This window comes from Canis lupus, chromosome 27 (genome assembly GCF_011100685.1).
Source record: "Canis lupus familiaris isolate Mischka breed German Shepherd chromosome 27, alternate assembly UU_Cfam_GSD_1.0, whole genome shotgun sequence".
In the NCBI taxonomy this organism is placed as follows: domain Eukaryota; kingdom Metazoa; phylum Chordata; class Mammalia; order Carnivora; family Canidae; genus Canis; species Canis lupus.
Window position 1 is genome coordinate 44580469 of NC_049248.1, and position 16047 is coordinate 44596515.

The 16047-nt window shown below is 58.2% G+C and overlaps 2 protein-coding genes across 3 annotated transcripts; both read left to right on the forward strand.

Moving 5' to 3' along the window:
• Nucleotides 1-381: 381 nt before the first annotated feature.
• Nucleotides 382-4263, forward strand: IGFBP6 (insulin like growth factor binding protein 6). Its single transcript, XM_038576176.1, has 4 exons — nucleotides 382-766; nucleotides 2932-3074; nucleotides 3257-3376; nucleotides 3918-4263. The coding sequence occupies exons 1-4, from the start codon at nucleotides 436-438 to the stop codon at nucleotides 4038-4040; spliced, it is 717 nt and encodes a 238-aa protein (XP_038432104.1). The 5' UTR covers nucleotides 382-435; the 3' UTR covers nucleotides 4041-4263.
• Nucleotides 4264-4968: 705 nt separating this feature from the next.
• Nucleotides 4969-14693, forward strand: SOAT2 (sterol O-acyltransferase 2). Of its 2 annotated transcripts, XM_038576177.1 has the most exons (15): nucleotides 4969-5558; nucleotides 6040-6095; nucleotides 6607-6743; nucleotides 7060-7119; nucleotides 7573-7680; nucleotides 8591-8867; nucleotides 9206-9275; nucleotides 9843-9927; nucleotides 10431-10476; nucleotides 10682-10811; nucleotides 12183-12280; nucleotides 12693-12791; nucleotides 13288-13423; nucleotides 13882-14027; nucleotides 14230-14693. In XM_038576177.1, exons 1-15 carry the CDS (start codon nucleotides 5483-5485, stop codon nucleotides 14278-14280), a joined length of 1575 nt encoding a protein of 524 aa, XP_038432105.1. In that variant the 5' UTR covers nucleotides 4969-5482; the 3' UTR covers nucleotides 14281-14693. The 2 variants fall into 2 exon arrangements, with proteins under 2 accessions (XP_038432105.1, XP_038432106.1); XM_038576178.1 differs by lacking the exons at nucleotides 4969-5558; nucleotides 6040-6095 and adding an exon at nucleotides 6123-6247.
• Nucleotides 14694-16047: the final 1354 nt, after the last annotated feature.

Consider the following 16047-nt stretch of genomic DNA (forward strand, 5'->3'; position numbering starts at 1 on the left):
ACTCCCCACCAGAGACCCCGCGCCCCTTCATCGCCCACACATACACATGAACTGGGTTCCTGGATTTCCCTTCATCCCAACTCCCGTCCTCTCCTTCCACCCCTCCCCACCCTCTAGTGCCTGCAGCCAGCTGTCCAGCTCCCAAATTCCGGCCCGAGAGTCCCGGGAACAAAGCAAGAAAAATCAGAGTAATTTGGGAAGTAAACAGAAACTGGGAAGGGAGGGGGCAGAGTAAGTGGGGAGGACCCAGGTGGGGGGGGCCTCTCCAGTCCCACCCAGTTTAGGGAATGCCCCTGCCTTCTCCCCCACCCCCCTTCACCTGGCTCTTAAAGGGCCCGGCCCCTGGCCGGCGGCTACTTAAGGCAGAGGGGCGGCGGCGGGCGGCAGCTGCTGCAGACTGCCCTGCGAGGAGCGGACGGGGCCGACACCCTGACCATGACCCCCCGCAGGCTGCTGCCGCCCCTGCTGCTGCTCGGCCTGCTGCTCGCTGCCCGCTCGGGAGCCGCCCTGGCGCGGTGCCCAGGCTGCGGGCAGGGGGCGCAGGCGGGCTGTCCCGGGGCCTGCGTGCAGGAGGAGGACGGGGGGCCGCCGGCGGAGGGCTGCGCCGAAGCGGGGGGCTGTCTCAGGAGGGAGGGGCAGCTGTGCGGGGTCTACACCCCCAACTGCGTCCCGGGACTGCAGTGCCAGCCGCCCGAGGAAGACGAGGCCCCCCTGCGGGCGCTGCTGCTGGGCCGCGGCCGCTGCCGCCGGGCGCGCGGGCCCCCGGGTGAGTCCCGCCCCGCCCCCCGCCCCGGAGCCCCGCCCCCCGCCCCGGAGCCCCGCCCCCCGCCCCGGAGCCCCGCCCCCCGCCCCGGAGCCCCGCCCCCGCCCCGGAGCCCCGCCCCCAGAGCCCGGCTCCGCCCGGAGCCTCGCCCCTAGCCCCGCCCCCAGAGCCCAGCTCCGCCCGGAGCCCCGCCCCCGCCCGTCTGGAGCCCCGCCCCTAGCCCCGCCCCCAACCCGGAGCCCCGCCCCCTCGCGCGGGGTGCTGCGGAGCGGGGTGCGGGCGGCCCCGCGAGCCCCTGGGTTCTGCCCGGATGCTCCGTCTTCCTCACCCTGGGGAGGGGGGCAGGTTTTGGGGGGCGAACGGGCCAGGGCGGGAAGCAGCTAGAAGCCTGGGGCGCGGCCGGAGGCCCTGAGGGCAAAGCAGGGAAATGTCTGAGCTCTCCATCTCTTCCCCCCCCACACCCCGCTCTGTTTATTTTCCCTGGAAGGGAAAGGTGGGGAGGGAGGGGTTTTGGGTCAGGTCCTAGGCCACAGCATCTCAGCTCCTTCCCTCGACCCCATCCCCCCGAGCTGGAGAAAGGATCCAGACGGTGTTCCCAGCTTCCATTTGGAGAAAGAGGGAAGGGAACCCAGACTCCCAAATCCCGCGCGCACTGAGAAGTATCCCCCCTTTTCCCCTTAATATCAGGGTGTCCAAAGCACCTGAACGTGAAGTCTAGAACAGAAGATGCCCCAAACCCAGAATTGTTTCAGACTAGACTAGGGTCAGAGGGCCGGCTCTGGGGGCCTCCCGAGAAGGGGACAGAGGTGGGGAAAGAAGGAATCTGCCAAATCAGGGTTACGAGCTGCTCAGAACCCTCCACCCACCCTACCCCACCCTACCCCAGGGAGGAAAATAGAAGGCTGAGTCATTGGGTGGGTGGGACAGAAGTGAGTCAGAATCCAAAAGATGGGGGGCAGCACGGGACAGAGGGAGGACAGGAAATGAAAGCAGTCGCCCCCACCCCGGGGCACCCGAGCTCCTGGTTCCTTCCGAGGCAAGGGAGGAGATGGTAATGTGAAGTTTCTTTCAGTCCTGAATGCCTGGGTCCAGGCTGCTAGGGGTTGCCTGGGTGGGTCAGAGGAGGCAGTGGGAGCATGGGGGAGGTAGGGTGCTAAGTGGAGGGAATGAGGATCATGGTCTGAGAAGGGCAGAGGAAGAAGGATGCCCAGGGAGGCAGGGCTGCAGAGGGAATGGCTCTGGGGTGGGAGGGAGTAGGCAAGTGGGAGCAACTGTCTAGGTTTTGGGATCAGGACCTTGAGCAGAGCTCGTCTTTGGACACAGAAGAGGAGAGATGATGCCTTTAGGGGCCACAATATCTAATTGTACAGCTGGGCCAAATTCCAAGCAGTGCATACTTCCCTCCCTGCCTTTTCCTCACCCTGGCGTCCTGATTTATTTCCTCACCCCCTTCCATCCTGAGCTTTCCCCAAGCCGCCCAGACACCATGTGTGACACTTTCTCCAGAGCCAGGAGCAGTCCACAGGTTAGAAGCCCCTCATTCCCTGCATCTTTGCAACCTGCCCTCTGCCTGTCCCTGCTCCTGGGACCACTGGGGTTGGTTGGGCTGAGCCATGGGGGACCAGAGAAGGGAGAGGACCCCGCTGCGGTGCCCCAAAAGTAATCATGTCTGAAGCCTGGGAAGGGTGGGCTGAGTCACAGCAGGGTCACACCGGGGACACACATTCCACTTGGGTCCCTGCTAACCCCCTCCCACATGCCCGGCTCTCCTTTCCTCATCCCTCTGGCTTGGTGCACCCCCTGCTGGCTTCTCCACGAACATTCAGGTCTTCCCCCCCACTCCCCACCCCAAGCCCAAGGCCTCCCAATATATTTGTATTTGTCCTCTGTGTCTGCTTTCCAAAGTGCTTCTCCCTTATAAGACCTAAGACTAGTCTGGGGGTATTGTCAGGAAAGGTCATATAACCCTTTGTCAGAGAGAGAAACTGAGGCCAGAAGAAGGTAAAGGTGGAGGCAGGTTCTAACCACCCTCATTTCTACTACTTGGAAAGACCTTCTCTTCCTCCCACTGCAGGGAGTCCGGGTGAGCAAGGCTCTCTTCCATTTGGTTCTGGTCTTTGACATCTGATTCTCGGACTCTCCCTTCCTCGTTCCTCTTGTGGCTGTAGGGGAGAATCCTAAGGAGAGCAAACCCCAAGCAGGGACCACTCGTCCACAGGATGTGAACCGCAGAGACCAACAAAGGAATCCAGGGGCCTCTACTACAACTTCCGGCCGGCCCAATCCTGGTGGTGTCCAAGATGCTGAAATGGTGCGTGTGCAGCTGGCAGAGAGCAGGAGGGGTGGGGAGCCCTGGACATTCCATCTGAGGCTGTCACCTTGAGCTTGGAGAGGTTTCCCACGTGGGTCCTGGAGCCTGGCTATGGGGGGAGCCAGGGGGCCATGTCCTGGAGGCTGCAATGGTTCAGAGTTGCCTGCTGTCCCTTTTCCCAGGGCCCGTGCCGCAGACATCTGGACTCAGTGCTACAGCAGCTACAGACCGAGGTGTATCGAGGGGTTCACACCCTCTACGTGCCTAATTGTGACCATAAGGGCTTCTACCGGAAGCGGCAGGTGAGGCCCCTCCTCTCCTCTCTTCCACCTGGTCCAGCAGGAGGCTCCTGCCAGGGATGGGACGAGGGGAGCTTATAAAGGGGCATAAGGAAGACACTGCCCCTGTCTTCAAGATCTCCCAGCTTTAGGGCCCACACAAACGTAGAAGAGGAGCCAGACCGCCCAACTCAGGAATGCCTAACTCGGAGGTTCACATTTATGAGGTGGCTCAGAGTCACCTAGGGGCTGAGAACAGGTGGATGGCTGAGCCTACCACGGAGTCTGAGGATTTGCATTTCTAACACAGCCCCTAGTATTTTGAGAACTAGGGTTCTGATCTAGAAGAATAGGCCCAGTTTAGTGGGTAGAGAAGAGGGGAGCAAGAGAAGGGAGCCCAGAGAGCCTCCCTGTCCTAAGAGTTCTCAGATGTTTCTGCATATTACGACGAGGGGGGGGGGGGGGGACAGAGGGACAGAGCCCATCCCCACCCATGGGCCCTCGTGTCCCTCCCGCTGGAGCCTCAGCGCTGCTGCACCTCTGATCCCTGTGCCTCTCTCCCCAGTGCCGCTCCTCCCAGGGGCAGCGCCGAGGTCCCTGCTGGTGTGTGGATCGGATGGGCCAGCCGCTGTCGGGGTCCCCAGATGGTGATGGAAGCTCCTCCTGCCCCCCTGGGAGCAGTGGCTAAGCCTGGGGGCAGGGCTGGGGGCACTGCCCGGCCAGTGGAAGGAGCATGGGGCTGTCCTCTTGGGTCGTTTGTTGAGTGATGAGTAACTCGGAGCCCTGAGCCCCACACTCCACCTTCAGGCCCCCCCCCCACTACCCCCCGACCCCCCAGGACCCTGCACATGGAAAGATTGTTGGTGTGGGCTTGGGGTGTTAATAAAGCTGTGTTGGGGGTCTCTGGCCTACGTTTCTGAGTCCACCTCTCACATCTGTGGAGCCCCTGGCCCCTCTGTCTCCCCCCTTCTGCCCCCACCCCAAAGCCCCCAGTGGAGCTCTCCTTCCCTGTGGACTGCTTGCTGGCGCTCCTGTGGCACTTGGAATGCAGGAGACAGACAGTGGCAGAGGTTTTCAGCCCTGGAGCCTCACCCAACACCCACCAGGGAGTGGGAGCAGGGGAGACATGGAGGCCGTGGCCTCTGTCTGAGTTTGTGACCTTGTTTCTAACACTAATATTTGGACACAAAGGGAGAGGGGAGAGGAGGGATTAATAGTTAATCCCCAGCAGGAACCCAATCAAGAGGAACTCTCAAAGCACTTACCTTTCTGCTACATCCTCCTAAAAGGGGAAGGAAATTCTTACTTATCAAGCCCCTCCCAGGGGCCAGACCCTGGGCCGTGTGTTTTTATGTGGATTACCTCATTTTGTGCTTACAATAAGCTTGTGAGGTAGGGACTTTTGCCCCTGTTTGTTCAGAGAAGGAAACTGTGGCTTAAAATATTTGGGTCACTTGCCTGAAGTTACACAGTCGGTAAATGACCGAGGGAGGATTGAAATCTTGTTCTTCCATCTGTGCCAATGCCTGGAGTCCCCCAGGCACTGAGTGCTCCTTTGGCCTCCTTTCTGCCTACGCGCTAACCCAAGCAGGTGTAAGGAAGAGCTGCCGCCTAGGGGCCCTGGCGCCCAGCACTTCCTGGAGGGGCCGCAGCATCACCTTTGTCACAGGTGTCAACCCCATCAGAACATGAATCACATGCATGGAACACATCTTATCTCGTGGTCTAAGGGAAGCTGAGGGCACCTGATGATCCTTCAGGCTGTGGGGAGGGAGATCCAGCAGGCAACTCAAGCTAGGCGATAAGCCCCAGGGAAGCCCAGGCCCCCGCCCCACGACACAGACAGGTGCAGAGCTGCAGAGCCGCTGTCCCTGTGGGAGGGGCAGCTCACTCAGCTAGGCACCTGTGTGGCGGGTTGGTCTGTTGGGGATTAGTGACCATCCCTGGGGCAGCCAGCAGAGCGGAGCCTGTAGCTGAGAAGCGTCACCCTCCGGACCGGATAACCTATCGGTGCTCCCTGGAAGGACTTTAGTCTTTGGAGCTGATGAGCTGAGTGAGATAAGAGTTTGGCAGCTGCGAAGGAGGGGAGGGAGCACTTCACAGCCGGCTGCTGCCCAGTCGGGACACATCATGGAGCCAAAGGCAACCCGGCTGCGGAGGGGAGAAGGGCCGAGAGGAGAGCAAGAGGACCGGCCCTCCGGAGAAGGTGAACCCCCCTCTGGGGGTGCAGAGAGCTGGGAGGTGCTGGAGGTGGGGACGCACCGTGGAGAGGGCGCTCCTGCGGTCTCGGGAGGCTCGTGAAGGCAGCCGCTGCCCCTGCCCCTCACTGCCCAGCCACGAGAGGGAAGTGGAGAGATACTCAGAGCTGGGGCCCTGCCTTATCTTGTAGACTCTTTCACCCCCCAACCCCCACCCCTGGTGGGGGAGGGGTGAGTGACCGGAGTAGCTTCCTGTTTCCCAGCTAGTGTCATCAGGCTCCCAGTGGCCTCCTCATCCCCTGCAGGAGTATAACTTCCCCTTCTGATGGCCCCCCACGATGCTAGATACTCCACTGGTTGGGGGCAGGGAGGCTGCTGAGCTTGGTCGTGGAAAACATTTCCTGGACAGAGGATGCTTCTGGGTCCAGTACTGGGCAGCAGAGGCCTGACTCCTCCCCCTTGGGTGTGCCCTTTGACCCCTCCTCCTAGGAAGCACCGAGAAGGATAGAGGCCTGGACTTGGTGCAATGGACGAGACATATGGAGGTGAGGAGGTCAGAGGTCAAGGTGGACAGGTCTTGGAGCAGAGGGAGGGAGTAGGGGCGAGGACTGGCTCTGCAAAGGCGATTTGTTCTTGGGTTCAAACCCCTCAGATCAGCTTACAGCCAAGGATTAAGATGGAGGGGTTCGAAATACAGGTCAGCAGGGCAGGGGCCAAAAGTCAGCCAGTGAACAGACTTCTGTTAGTGGGACCAGAGGGCAGGAGAGGGAAGGCTGAGGACAGGGAGAGGACAGCAGGGTGAGGGATGGCAGGCGGTCGGCATCCAGACCCTGGCGCTGGAAGGGTCTTTCCGGGGTCCCCCCTGCTGCCCTGGGAAGCCAGAGAGAAATAAACTGCGGGGCGAGGTGGGGGCCGCACGGGCTGTGCTTGTTCACCATTCTGTCCCCAGCACTTAGGACGCGCCCGCACCCAGAGAAGCTCAGTAAGTATACGGCGAAGGAGAGGAGAGCTGACTGGCTGGGGAGACAGCGGGCCCTGCCCTGCTTTGTCCTGTAGGTTGTGAAGACACAGTTGCTAGAACATGCACAGGGACAGCTGACGGAGCTGCTGGATCGGGCCATGTGGGAGGCCGTACGGTCCTACCCGCCGCAAGGCGGACCTCTGCCCTCCACGCCTCCAGATTCCTTGAGCAAGTAAGAGCCTGAGGGACTGGGGCCTGGGGAATGGCTGGAGCAGGCTCCTCTCTCATGAGGCTTGTGAGCCCTAATGTCACCTCGCACCTCCTTTGCCAGCACTGACATGACCCCCACGTCCACCTTCTCTCTTCCGCCCTCATCGCTTCTGCCTGCCTGACACCGACCTCCACCTCTGGCCTTGTTCTGCCCCGGCCCTGACCTCCCACTTGGTCCTGCCCTCTGGGGGCCCTCACTCTGACCTTCCTCTGCTACTGCCCTCGGCTCCCAAGTCCTGACCCTTTGGGTCCTGACCCGAACAACTGTCTTTATTCAGGGGCCGGGAGCCATCCCCCGGGAAACGGAAAATTTTCATCATCCGGAAGTCCCTGCTCGAGTAAGTCCACATCAAGGACAGGGGGTGGGAGGAAAAGCAAGAGCTTTGGCTGGGGTCCAGAACCCCTCATTCCTACTCCTCAGGTTCTAGGTGTTTGGAGGGAAGACTTGGAGAGGGTTTTTTTTTTTTTTAAGATTTTATTTATTTAATCATGAGAGACACAGAGAGAGAGGCAGAGACACAGGCAGAGGGAGAAGCAGGCTCCATGCAGGGAGCCCGACGTGGGACTCGATCCCAGGTCTTGGAGAGGTTTTCTAACGTTCAGTTTTCCCACTTCCCCCGGCTGTAATTGTGGAAGAAAGGCCCCAGCACGAAAAGGCTCAGCCATGTCCCTGCCCTTAGCGACAAGTTCCCAATCGCTAGTCCCCTACCTCACACATGTACAGTGCTGGAGCTGGTCCGCACGACCTCGAGGACCCTCCTACACCGACACTCGGGCCCCTGTCCCTGCAGCGAGCTGATGGAGGTGCAGCATTTCCGCACCATCTACCACATGTTCATCGCCGGCCTGTGCGTCTTCATCATCAGCACCCTGGCCATCGACCTCATTGATGAGGGCAGGTAGGAGGCCTCCCGCCTGGGATAGGCACATAAATCAGACCCCCAAGTCTCCAGTGTCCCATTTGCCATTGGCCAGATGAGCACAGGCCCCCCGCTCATTGATCCTTTGATTATTGGACACACATCAACATTGCCTCCAACAATCTTCCCAGCTAAAACTCATTCTTAGACTTCTTCTTCCCACAGCCTTTTAACAGTTTTGAGAGTTTCCCTCCAGCACATTTTCCATGTCTTGGCATCCACATGTATATAAGAACCAAGAGGGGGTATGTTGTGGGGTTTTACATAAATAAGATACCCACTCCTTAACAATTTACCTTCCTATCTTAGAGATTGTTCCATGTCAGCCCATTGTTATTGATGACTGCAGTCTGGCACGCCAGCTTTGTCTTTTCCTAAGGGACATTTAGGTGGTTTCCAATTTTTCACCATTACAAACCATACGGTCTTAACATGAGCATGAGGTGGTTTCCAATTTTTCACCATTACAAACCATACGGTCTTAACATGAGCAAAAACACCCAACAACCTACTTTCTACTAACTCCCGTCTACAGCTATAAACACTCCAAAAGAACACAACTAACGAAGATCGAGGCTAAATTCTAAATACCTCATATTCTAATAATACCTTCGGCATATGAAGCTCTGAGCCCTCCTGCGCCACCATAAGATGCAGAGGGCTCTAAAGGTCATTCATAAGCAAGCCCGTCCCATGATTGAGTCTTTCCGGCAACACCTTGTGCTACAAGTGCAGGACAACAGAGGCACACCTTGAACACCTTCAGATATGGGGCACTGGAACCCTTAGCAAAATGCCTGGGTTTACCTTCCAAGAGCTCTGACTGCAGAGGGAGGGGCAGGGGTGGGCCACACATTGGTCTACGTCATTTCTCCCTCTCCATTCCAAGGCTGATGCTGGAGTTTGACCTCCTGATCTTCAGCTTCGGACAGCTGCCCCTGGCGCTGATGACGTGGGTGCCCATGTTCCTCTCCACCCTGCTGGTGCCCTACCAGGTCCTGCGGCTGGGGGCGAGGCCGCGGGCCGGAGGGGCCTGGGTGCTGCGGGCCGGCCTAGGCTGCGTGCTGCTGGTGGCCCACACCGTGGGGCTCTGCGCCCTCCCCGTGCTCGTGGCCCTGAAGTACCAGCTGCCACCTGCCTCCCGCTGCATCCTGGTCTTCGAGCAGGTGACCCGGCGGGGCGTGGCTGGGCGGCCCCGAGGAAGGGGAGCTCTGGGGGTTGGGGTGCTCTGCAGGCTCCAAGGAAATGCTCGGCTGGCTTTGCGGGGAGCCGCAGGGGTTGGCTGGCCCGAGGCCCCGCCCTGGCCTCGCAGGTGCGCCTTTGCCCTGGGCTCATCCCAGCAGCTACCTGTTAGGCTGTGAGACTGTCCCACGAAAAGATAAAGTCTGGGCTTTGACCGCATAGATCTTGCAATCTGCCCGCCTCCCTTCCCTAAGCGAGGCACAGAGATCCTGAAGTCATCACAGCCCCGCAGCAGCTTACCCTCCCTTCCGTTCCGTCTCAGGTCAGGCTCCTGATGAAGAGCTACTCCTTCCTGAGAGAGGCTCTGCCCGGAACCCTTTGTGCCAGAGTAGGTGAGGCCTTGGGTGGCCCTGCTGTGAACTCAGGCCTTTAGGCTGTTGGAGTGAACCAGCGGTTGGGAGACTCTCATAGAAGCTTTGGCTTCCTAAGGCCTGTTGGCCTCCAGCTGGGCTCTGTGGGCCGCAGTCTTGGGGGTTCTCAGGTCCCGCCTCTGAGATGTGGCGCCTCTGTTGCCCGGGACTTCTGGCACTTTCCAACGTCCAGGGCTAACTTGGAAAGACCCAGGGTATGAGAGCCTTATCTCAGGAAGTCAGAACAGAAGGAGAGAGAGAACGTGTGGTGGAACTTGAGGTGCCACATGAAGCTCCTACCACAGCAGGTCCTGCACCAGAAAGTTAGGGTGCAATGGAAGCAAGAGTGTCGCAGAGCAGCTTCAGCTCCTGCCTAGTCTCCCCTTCCCCAGCAAGCCTCCAGATCCAATGCCAGCTGCTCACCCATCCCCATCCCCTGAACCCCTGTCCTATCCAGCCCCCCACCCACCAGCCCCAGCCCTTCCCCAGCCTCCATCATCACCCCCTTCCTTCCCCCCTCACTGATGGCTCCTTCTCACTCCTCCCCAGGTGAGGGCATGCAGGCCCCCAGCTTCTCCAGCTACCTCTATTTCCTCTTCTGCCCCACGCTGATCTACAGGAAGACTTACCCCAGGTAAGACCTGCACCTCTTTTCCAAGTGCCCAGGCCCATCAGGGACCCGGCCCTTCTATTTTCCTCTCTCTGAGGTCTTTGGCCTCACCCCAGACACTGGCCACTTTCTCAGGAAGCATCCCATAATTAAAACGGGAAGTAACTGGCAGGTAGACTGCCCCTTCTCCTTTGCACAACCCATGGTGACACGAGAGTGACCAACTGTCCCGGTTTGCCAAGGACTGTCCCAGCTTTAGTGTCGAAAATCCTACCCCCTGGGAAACCTGTCGGTCTGGAGCAGACTCCTGATGGTTAGTCACTTTAGTTGACACTGGAGCAAAAAATCTGTCTGCCGTGTCTATTACAGAAGGTTCCAAAGTGTTCTAGACCCTTACCTCCCAGATAGTCTTCCCAAGGCCTGAGCAATTGAGGGAGCTTCGGAGAGGGGGCTCTAGAACCTGTGCCCCAACGGGCAGGGAACAAAATAAAAGGACGAGAAACATCTTATCCTCCTTGCTGCTGCAGGACACCCAACGTCAGGTGGAATTATGTGGCCAAGAACTTTGCTCAGGTCAGAAGATGGGGTAGAAGGATGGACTTGTGGTGGCCGAGGGGGAATTTCTGGGAGGGAGGTGAGGAGGCCCGGGGAGGGAGGAGGTCGGAGGGTGGTGCTAAGGTAAGAGGAGGTGGGTGCTGGGCCCGAACCCAATTCCAGAGCGGAGGGGCAGCTGCGTGACGCCTCCCAAGTGTGTGTCCCCCGCCCTCTGCACCCCCAGGCCCTGGGCTGCGTGCTCTACGCCTGTTTCATCCTGAGCCGCCTCTGCGTTCCTGTCTTTGCCAACATGAGCCGGGAGCCCTTCAGCACCCGGGCTCTGGTGCTCTCTATCATGCACGCCACGTTGCCAGGTACGTGGCCGCCCGAGGGCAGGGCCGGGAGGGCTGCACCTGGTGGAAGGTTTCCTGGCCGGGCTGCCTCCCTCCCCTCGCTCTTTCCCTTCTGTCAGGTTCAGCACCTCCCGCCTCGGAACCTCTCCCACGGGTGCCCCCCCCCTCCATTGCTCATTGCCAGGGCCTCAGGTCGGCGCCACTGCACTCTCACTTTCCACGTGGGCGTCCTCACCTGTTCCCTTACCCCTCCAGCGCTTCCTTTCCCGCCTGCCCTGACGCTGCCGCCCGCAGGAACCGCCCTCCTACAGGTTATCATTCCCCACCCTTGGCCTGGCATCCAAAGCCCCCCAGCTGGTCTTCTCATCCTACCACAAGCTCTGCTCTTCCTTTTTTTTTTTTTTTTTTTTTTTTCTCTCTTTTTTTTTTTTTTTTAATTTTTATTTATTTATGATAGTCACACAGAGAGAGAGAGAGAGGCAGAGACACAGACAGAGGGAGAAGCAGGCCCCATGCACCGGGAGCCCGATGTGGGATTCGATCCCGGGTCTCCAGGATCGCGCCCTGGGCCAAAGGCAGGCGCCAAACCGCTGCGCCACCCAGGGATCCCTTTTTTTTTTTTTTTTAAGATTTTATTTATTTATCCCTGAGAGAGGCCGAGACACAGGAGAAGGAGAAGAAGAGGGAGAGCAGAGAGAGAAGCAGAGGGAGAAGCAGGCTCCCTGTCGGGAGCCCAGTGCGGGACTCGATCCCCGGACCCTGGGGTCACACCCTGAGCCTAAGGCAGAGGCTCAACCGCTGAGGCCGAGCGCCCCGCCCCTCCGCTGTTCTTGAGCCCTGATCCTTCACGCCTCCTGGCCTTTGCTCAGCTGGGTCCCTCAGCTTGGAATGGCCTTTCCTCATTTGCCAGCTGTGAAATCTGATCCCTTTTTGTTTTTTGTTTTGTTTTGTTTTCTGATCCCTTTTTGGAGGCCTACACTGAGTCCTCCTCATCTAGGAATCCTGTCAGTGTTAGCCTTCCATCACCTCGACCTACCCCTGCTCTGCCCTCCCAGGTGCACCCACGGCTACCATGCTTAGCTCCCAGCACATCCGACCTTGATGCACGGTTCCATATGTCTCTGCCTCTGCCTCTGTCTGTCTCTCCCTCTCTCTCTCTCCAACCACTCTGTGAACTCCCAACGGTCAGGGACTTTGGGGTTCATCTCTGCATCCCCCACACCCGCCATGGGATTCATGAGCAGATGGACGGAGTAATATGCATGAATCAATGAGTGACTAATAAATGGTTGGTAGGAGTCGGGGCCCTGGTTGCTGATGAGGGCCCCTCAGAGCTTCCCGGGGGATCCAGGTGGGCCAGGCTGACCTGCAACCCTTGTCCCCACTCACCAGGCATCTTCATGCTGCTGCTCATCTTCTTTGCCTTCCTCCACTGCTGGCTGAACGCCTTTGCAGAGATGCTACGATTTGGAGACAGAATGTTCTATCGGGTGAGGCCCAGACCTGGCTGCACGGGAGCTGGATGCAGGGAGGGCTGGGCAGTGATCTGGGGAGGATGGTAGCTCCATTGGGTGTCACCCCAGCTGTGCTGTCAACCTCCCACATGAGAAACGCGCTCCTCCAGGTGTGGCTCCAATGCCAGCCCTCCACCCCCGACCAGTTAAGGCTAACTGCTTTTGTGTGCACGGTGCTTTGGAATCCTCTTCTCCTGAGAGGGGGTGAAGGAGGGAGGGCGGGCCCCAGGTCCTGAAGAGGCAGCTGGAGAGTGCTTGCTGTCTCTCTTCTGCCAGAGGCCAGCCCTTGTGGAACACTGGGACAGGGTAGGGTGCAAGAAGCAGGGAGGAGCGGCTGGGGCCTGGAAGAGTCAGGACCCTGATGCTCTCCTCCTTCCCTCTTCCCCAGGACTGGTGGAACTCGACGTCCTTCTCCAACTACTATCGCACCTGGAACGTGGTGGTCCATGACTGGCTGTACAGTTACGTCTATCAGGACGGGCTGTGGGTAAGGGCTCTGACGACCCCTGGGCCCCCACAGTTAATGGAGCCTCTCCAGGACATTCTCCCTCCTTCCGTCTACACCACCTACCTTTTCCAGACCTAGGGGCCCCCTTGACTCCCTCTACCCTCTTCTACCCAACCCAGTGGGCAGAAAATCCTCCTTATGGTCTAACTTCCTTCCTTCCTGAGCCTTAACTCCGCCCCTCCGCAGAACATTCCTCTTCTCCTTAGCCTTCTAAGGACCCTGCATATAGTAACTCTCAGTTGCCAAGACTTTCCACGTACGCAATCTGCACGGTGCCCCTGAGAAGCGAGTGTTATTATATCCCCTTTTAAAAATTGCACATAAGGCCCAAGAGCTAATACAGCGCTCTTAAATAAGCCAATTCGGCCCCTCAAATACCATATTCTATTCCGTTGTGCTGTACACTCTCCTGGCTTCCTTGAGGAGGGGGCTCTGTGGGGGAGTCTTGGGGAGACTCACCCCACCCCACCCCCAGCTCCTTGGTGGCCGGGCCCGCGGGGCGGCCATGCTGGCTGTGTTCCTGGTTTCTGCAGTGGTCCACGAGTACATCTTCTGCTTTGTCCTGGGATTCTTCTACCCTGTCATGCTGATACTCTTCCTGGTCATCGGAGGTGAGCTTGGCCTCTGTGCCACTGGCCTCTGTGTGCCTCTCCAGCCAGAGGGCGGAGCCCCAGAGTCCTGCTCCTGGAGATTCCAGACGCACGGGGAAGACACCCACCCTTGGGCGACGGGGAGCTTGGGAACAGGGCGGGGGGCGGGGGGGGCAGCAGGGATGTAGGAGAAGATTTCTGGCTGCAGAGGAGCATCTGAGCGGGGCACACATGGGGGGCAAAGGGGAGAGCTGGCGTGGGGCTGCCGGGGTTAGCATGAGACCCAGGATGCCGACGTATGAACCGAGGGGTCCTGCTTTTACATGAGCCCCTTAGAGCACCGCGTGTTGCTGGAGCCGGGCTCAAGATCTTGCCCCGTGGTGCCTTCCTGTCCCATCTCCCCCCAGCGCCCTGGGATGGGAGGCAGCCAGGGACACAGGTGTCTGGAACCGGAGTAACAGCCCTTCCTCCTGCATCAGGGCTGATGAACTTCATGATGCATGACCGGCACACAGGCCCCGCGTGGAATGTGCTAATGTGGACCATGCTTTTTCTGGGCCAAGGCATCCAGGTCAGCCTGTACTGCCAGGAATGGTATGCTCGGCGACACTGCCCCCTGCCCCAGGTAAGGGACCACGACCCTCACTCAGCTCCCCATCCGGAGGGACACACCCCCCTCCCCAGCAGCCAGCCCTCTGTTGTTACCTAGTTCAACTCTCGGGGTCTGGGGCCAGGGCCTGGTGTGGGGGTGACGCGCTCCAGTATCTCAGATGTGTGGGGTGGGTACAGGAGGGAACTCATGCACAGTTCACCCTTCTCTGGCACAGACAACCTTCTGGGGGCTGGTGACACCTCGATCCTGGTCCTGCCATACCTAGAGGTCAGGGCACCCTCACTGCCCAGATGACACCACCACGTTCCTCTCAGCCTGCAAAGCCCGGGACCGTGGCTCCTCTGCCCGCACTCACAGACCTGGCTCCAAGCCACGGGGGCCTGGCACGCATGACCCCATCAGGGAACTCCAGGAACTGCCATCGGTGGACCTGTAGGACAGCTGAGCACAGACTCAGAATGGTGGTGGCTCTTGAGCCGCCAGCCCCCTCTGCTGGGCACAGAGCCCCCTCCTACCTCATGACTGCCCAGATTTGAGAAAACTTGAAGGATCTTCCAGATTTGGTGAAGGCAGGATGACCAGAGAAGCCGGAGCCCCCAAGGTCTGAGAGGGGTTTGGCCCGCCCTTCATATGGCTTCCAATACAGTAATAAACTCCGTGTCTCTTTTTATTCATTCATTCGTTTATCCTTCATTCATTATTTGTTGAAGGCCTGCTCTTGGCAGGCACGACAGATGGATTGAAGAGTTGTGCCCGCAGAGCCAGACTTGCAGGTGGAGGGGCTGAGGGTCTTGAATGCCCTCCCCTCTCCTAAACCCAACCTCACCTTCCCTTCCACGTCTACTCCTTCTTCGGCTCACATTTCCACAAGCCCTAATCCTTCTGCTCCCAGCAACCTCTGGCGCATTTGGGAGGGCACCCCGCAGGCCTCCTTTCCCTCCGCAGACCCCGGAGAGAAACTGCCTGCACAGACCCGAGGCAATTATTTTAACTTCATGAGCCACGGTTTCCACAGCCATAAAGTGGACCTTAAAATGAAGAGCGTCCTGACTGTATGCGTTCAGAAAGTCAAAATATTCGTGTTCATCACCACTCCGGAAACCAGACTGTGGTCACTGTAAGGAGAGGATCGTCTCTGTCCTCCTTACACGGGTCCCCCCCCCCCCCCCCCGCAACCTGGTGCTGGGAAGACATTTAGATCAGGAACCTTTCAGGGACCTAAGCCCTAAGGGACAGAGACCAAACCAACCAGGGCCACTAAGAGAAGCATGGGTGCTTCTTTTTTTTTTTTTTTTTTTTTAAGATTGTATTTATTTATTTGACAGAAAGAGAGAGAGAGCACAAGGAGGGGGATTGGCAGGCGGAGGGAGAGGGAGAAGCAGGCTCCCCGCTGAGCAGGGAACCGGACCCAGGACTCAATCCCATGACCCTGGGATCATGACCTGAGCTGAAGGGAGGTGCTTAACCCACTGAGCCACCCAGGCGCCTCCTTTTTTTTTTTTTTTTTTTTTTTTTTTAACATGTTAGCAATATGTATGGATATCTTTCCACATCAATACTATAGATCTGCTTCATCACTTTTAATTACCACATGGTATTACATGGCGTGTATATACTAGAATTTATTTAACTAACTGCATACGTGTCAATTGTTTCCAATATTTTGCTCTTTTTTTTTTTTTTTTTTTTTTTTTTTTTTTTTTTTTTAAATTTTTTTTTTTTTATTATTTATTTATTTATGATAGGCACACAGTGAGAGAGAGAGGCAGAGACACAGGCAGAGGGAGAAGCAGGCTCCATGCACCGGGAGCCCGACGTGGGATTCGATCCTGGGTCTCCAGGATCGCGCCCTGGGCCAAAGGCAGGCGCCAAACCGCTGCGCCACCCAGGGATCCCTTTTTTTATGATAGTCACACACACACAGAGAGAGAGAGAGAGGCAGAGACATAGGCAGAGGGAGAAGCAGGCTCCATGCACCGGGAGCCTGATGTGGGATTCGATCCCGGGTCTCCAGGGTCGCGCCCTGGGCCAA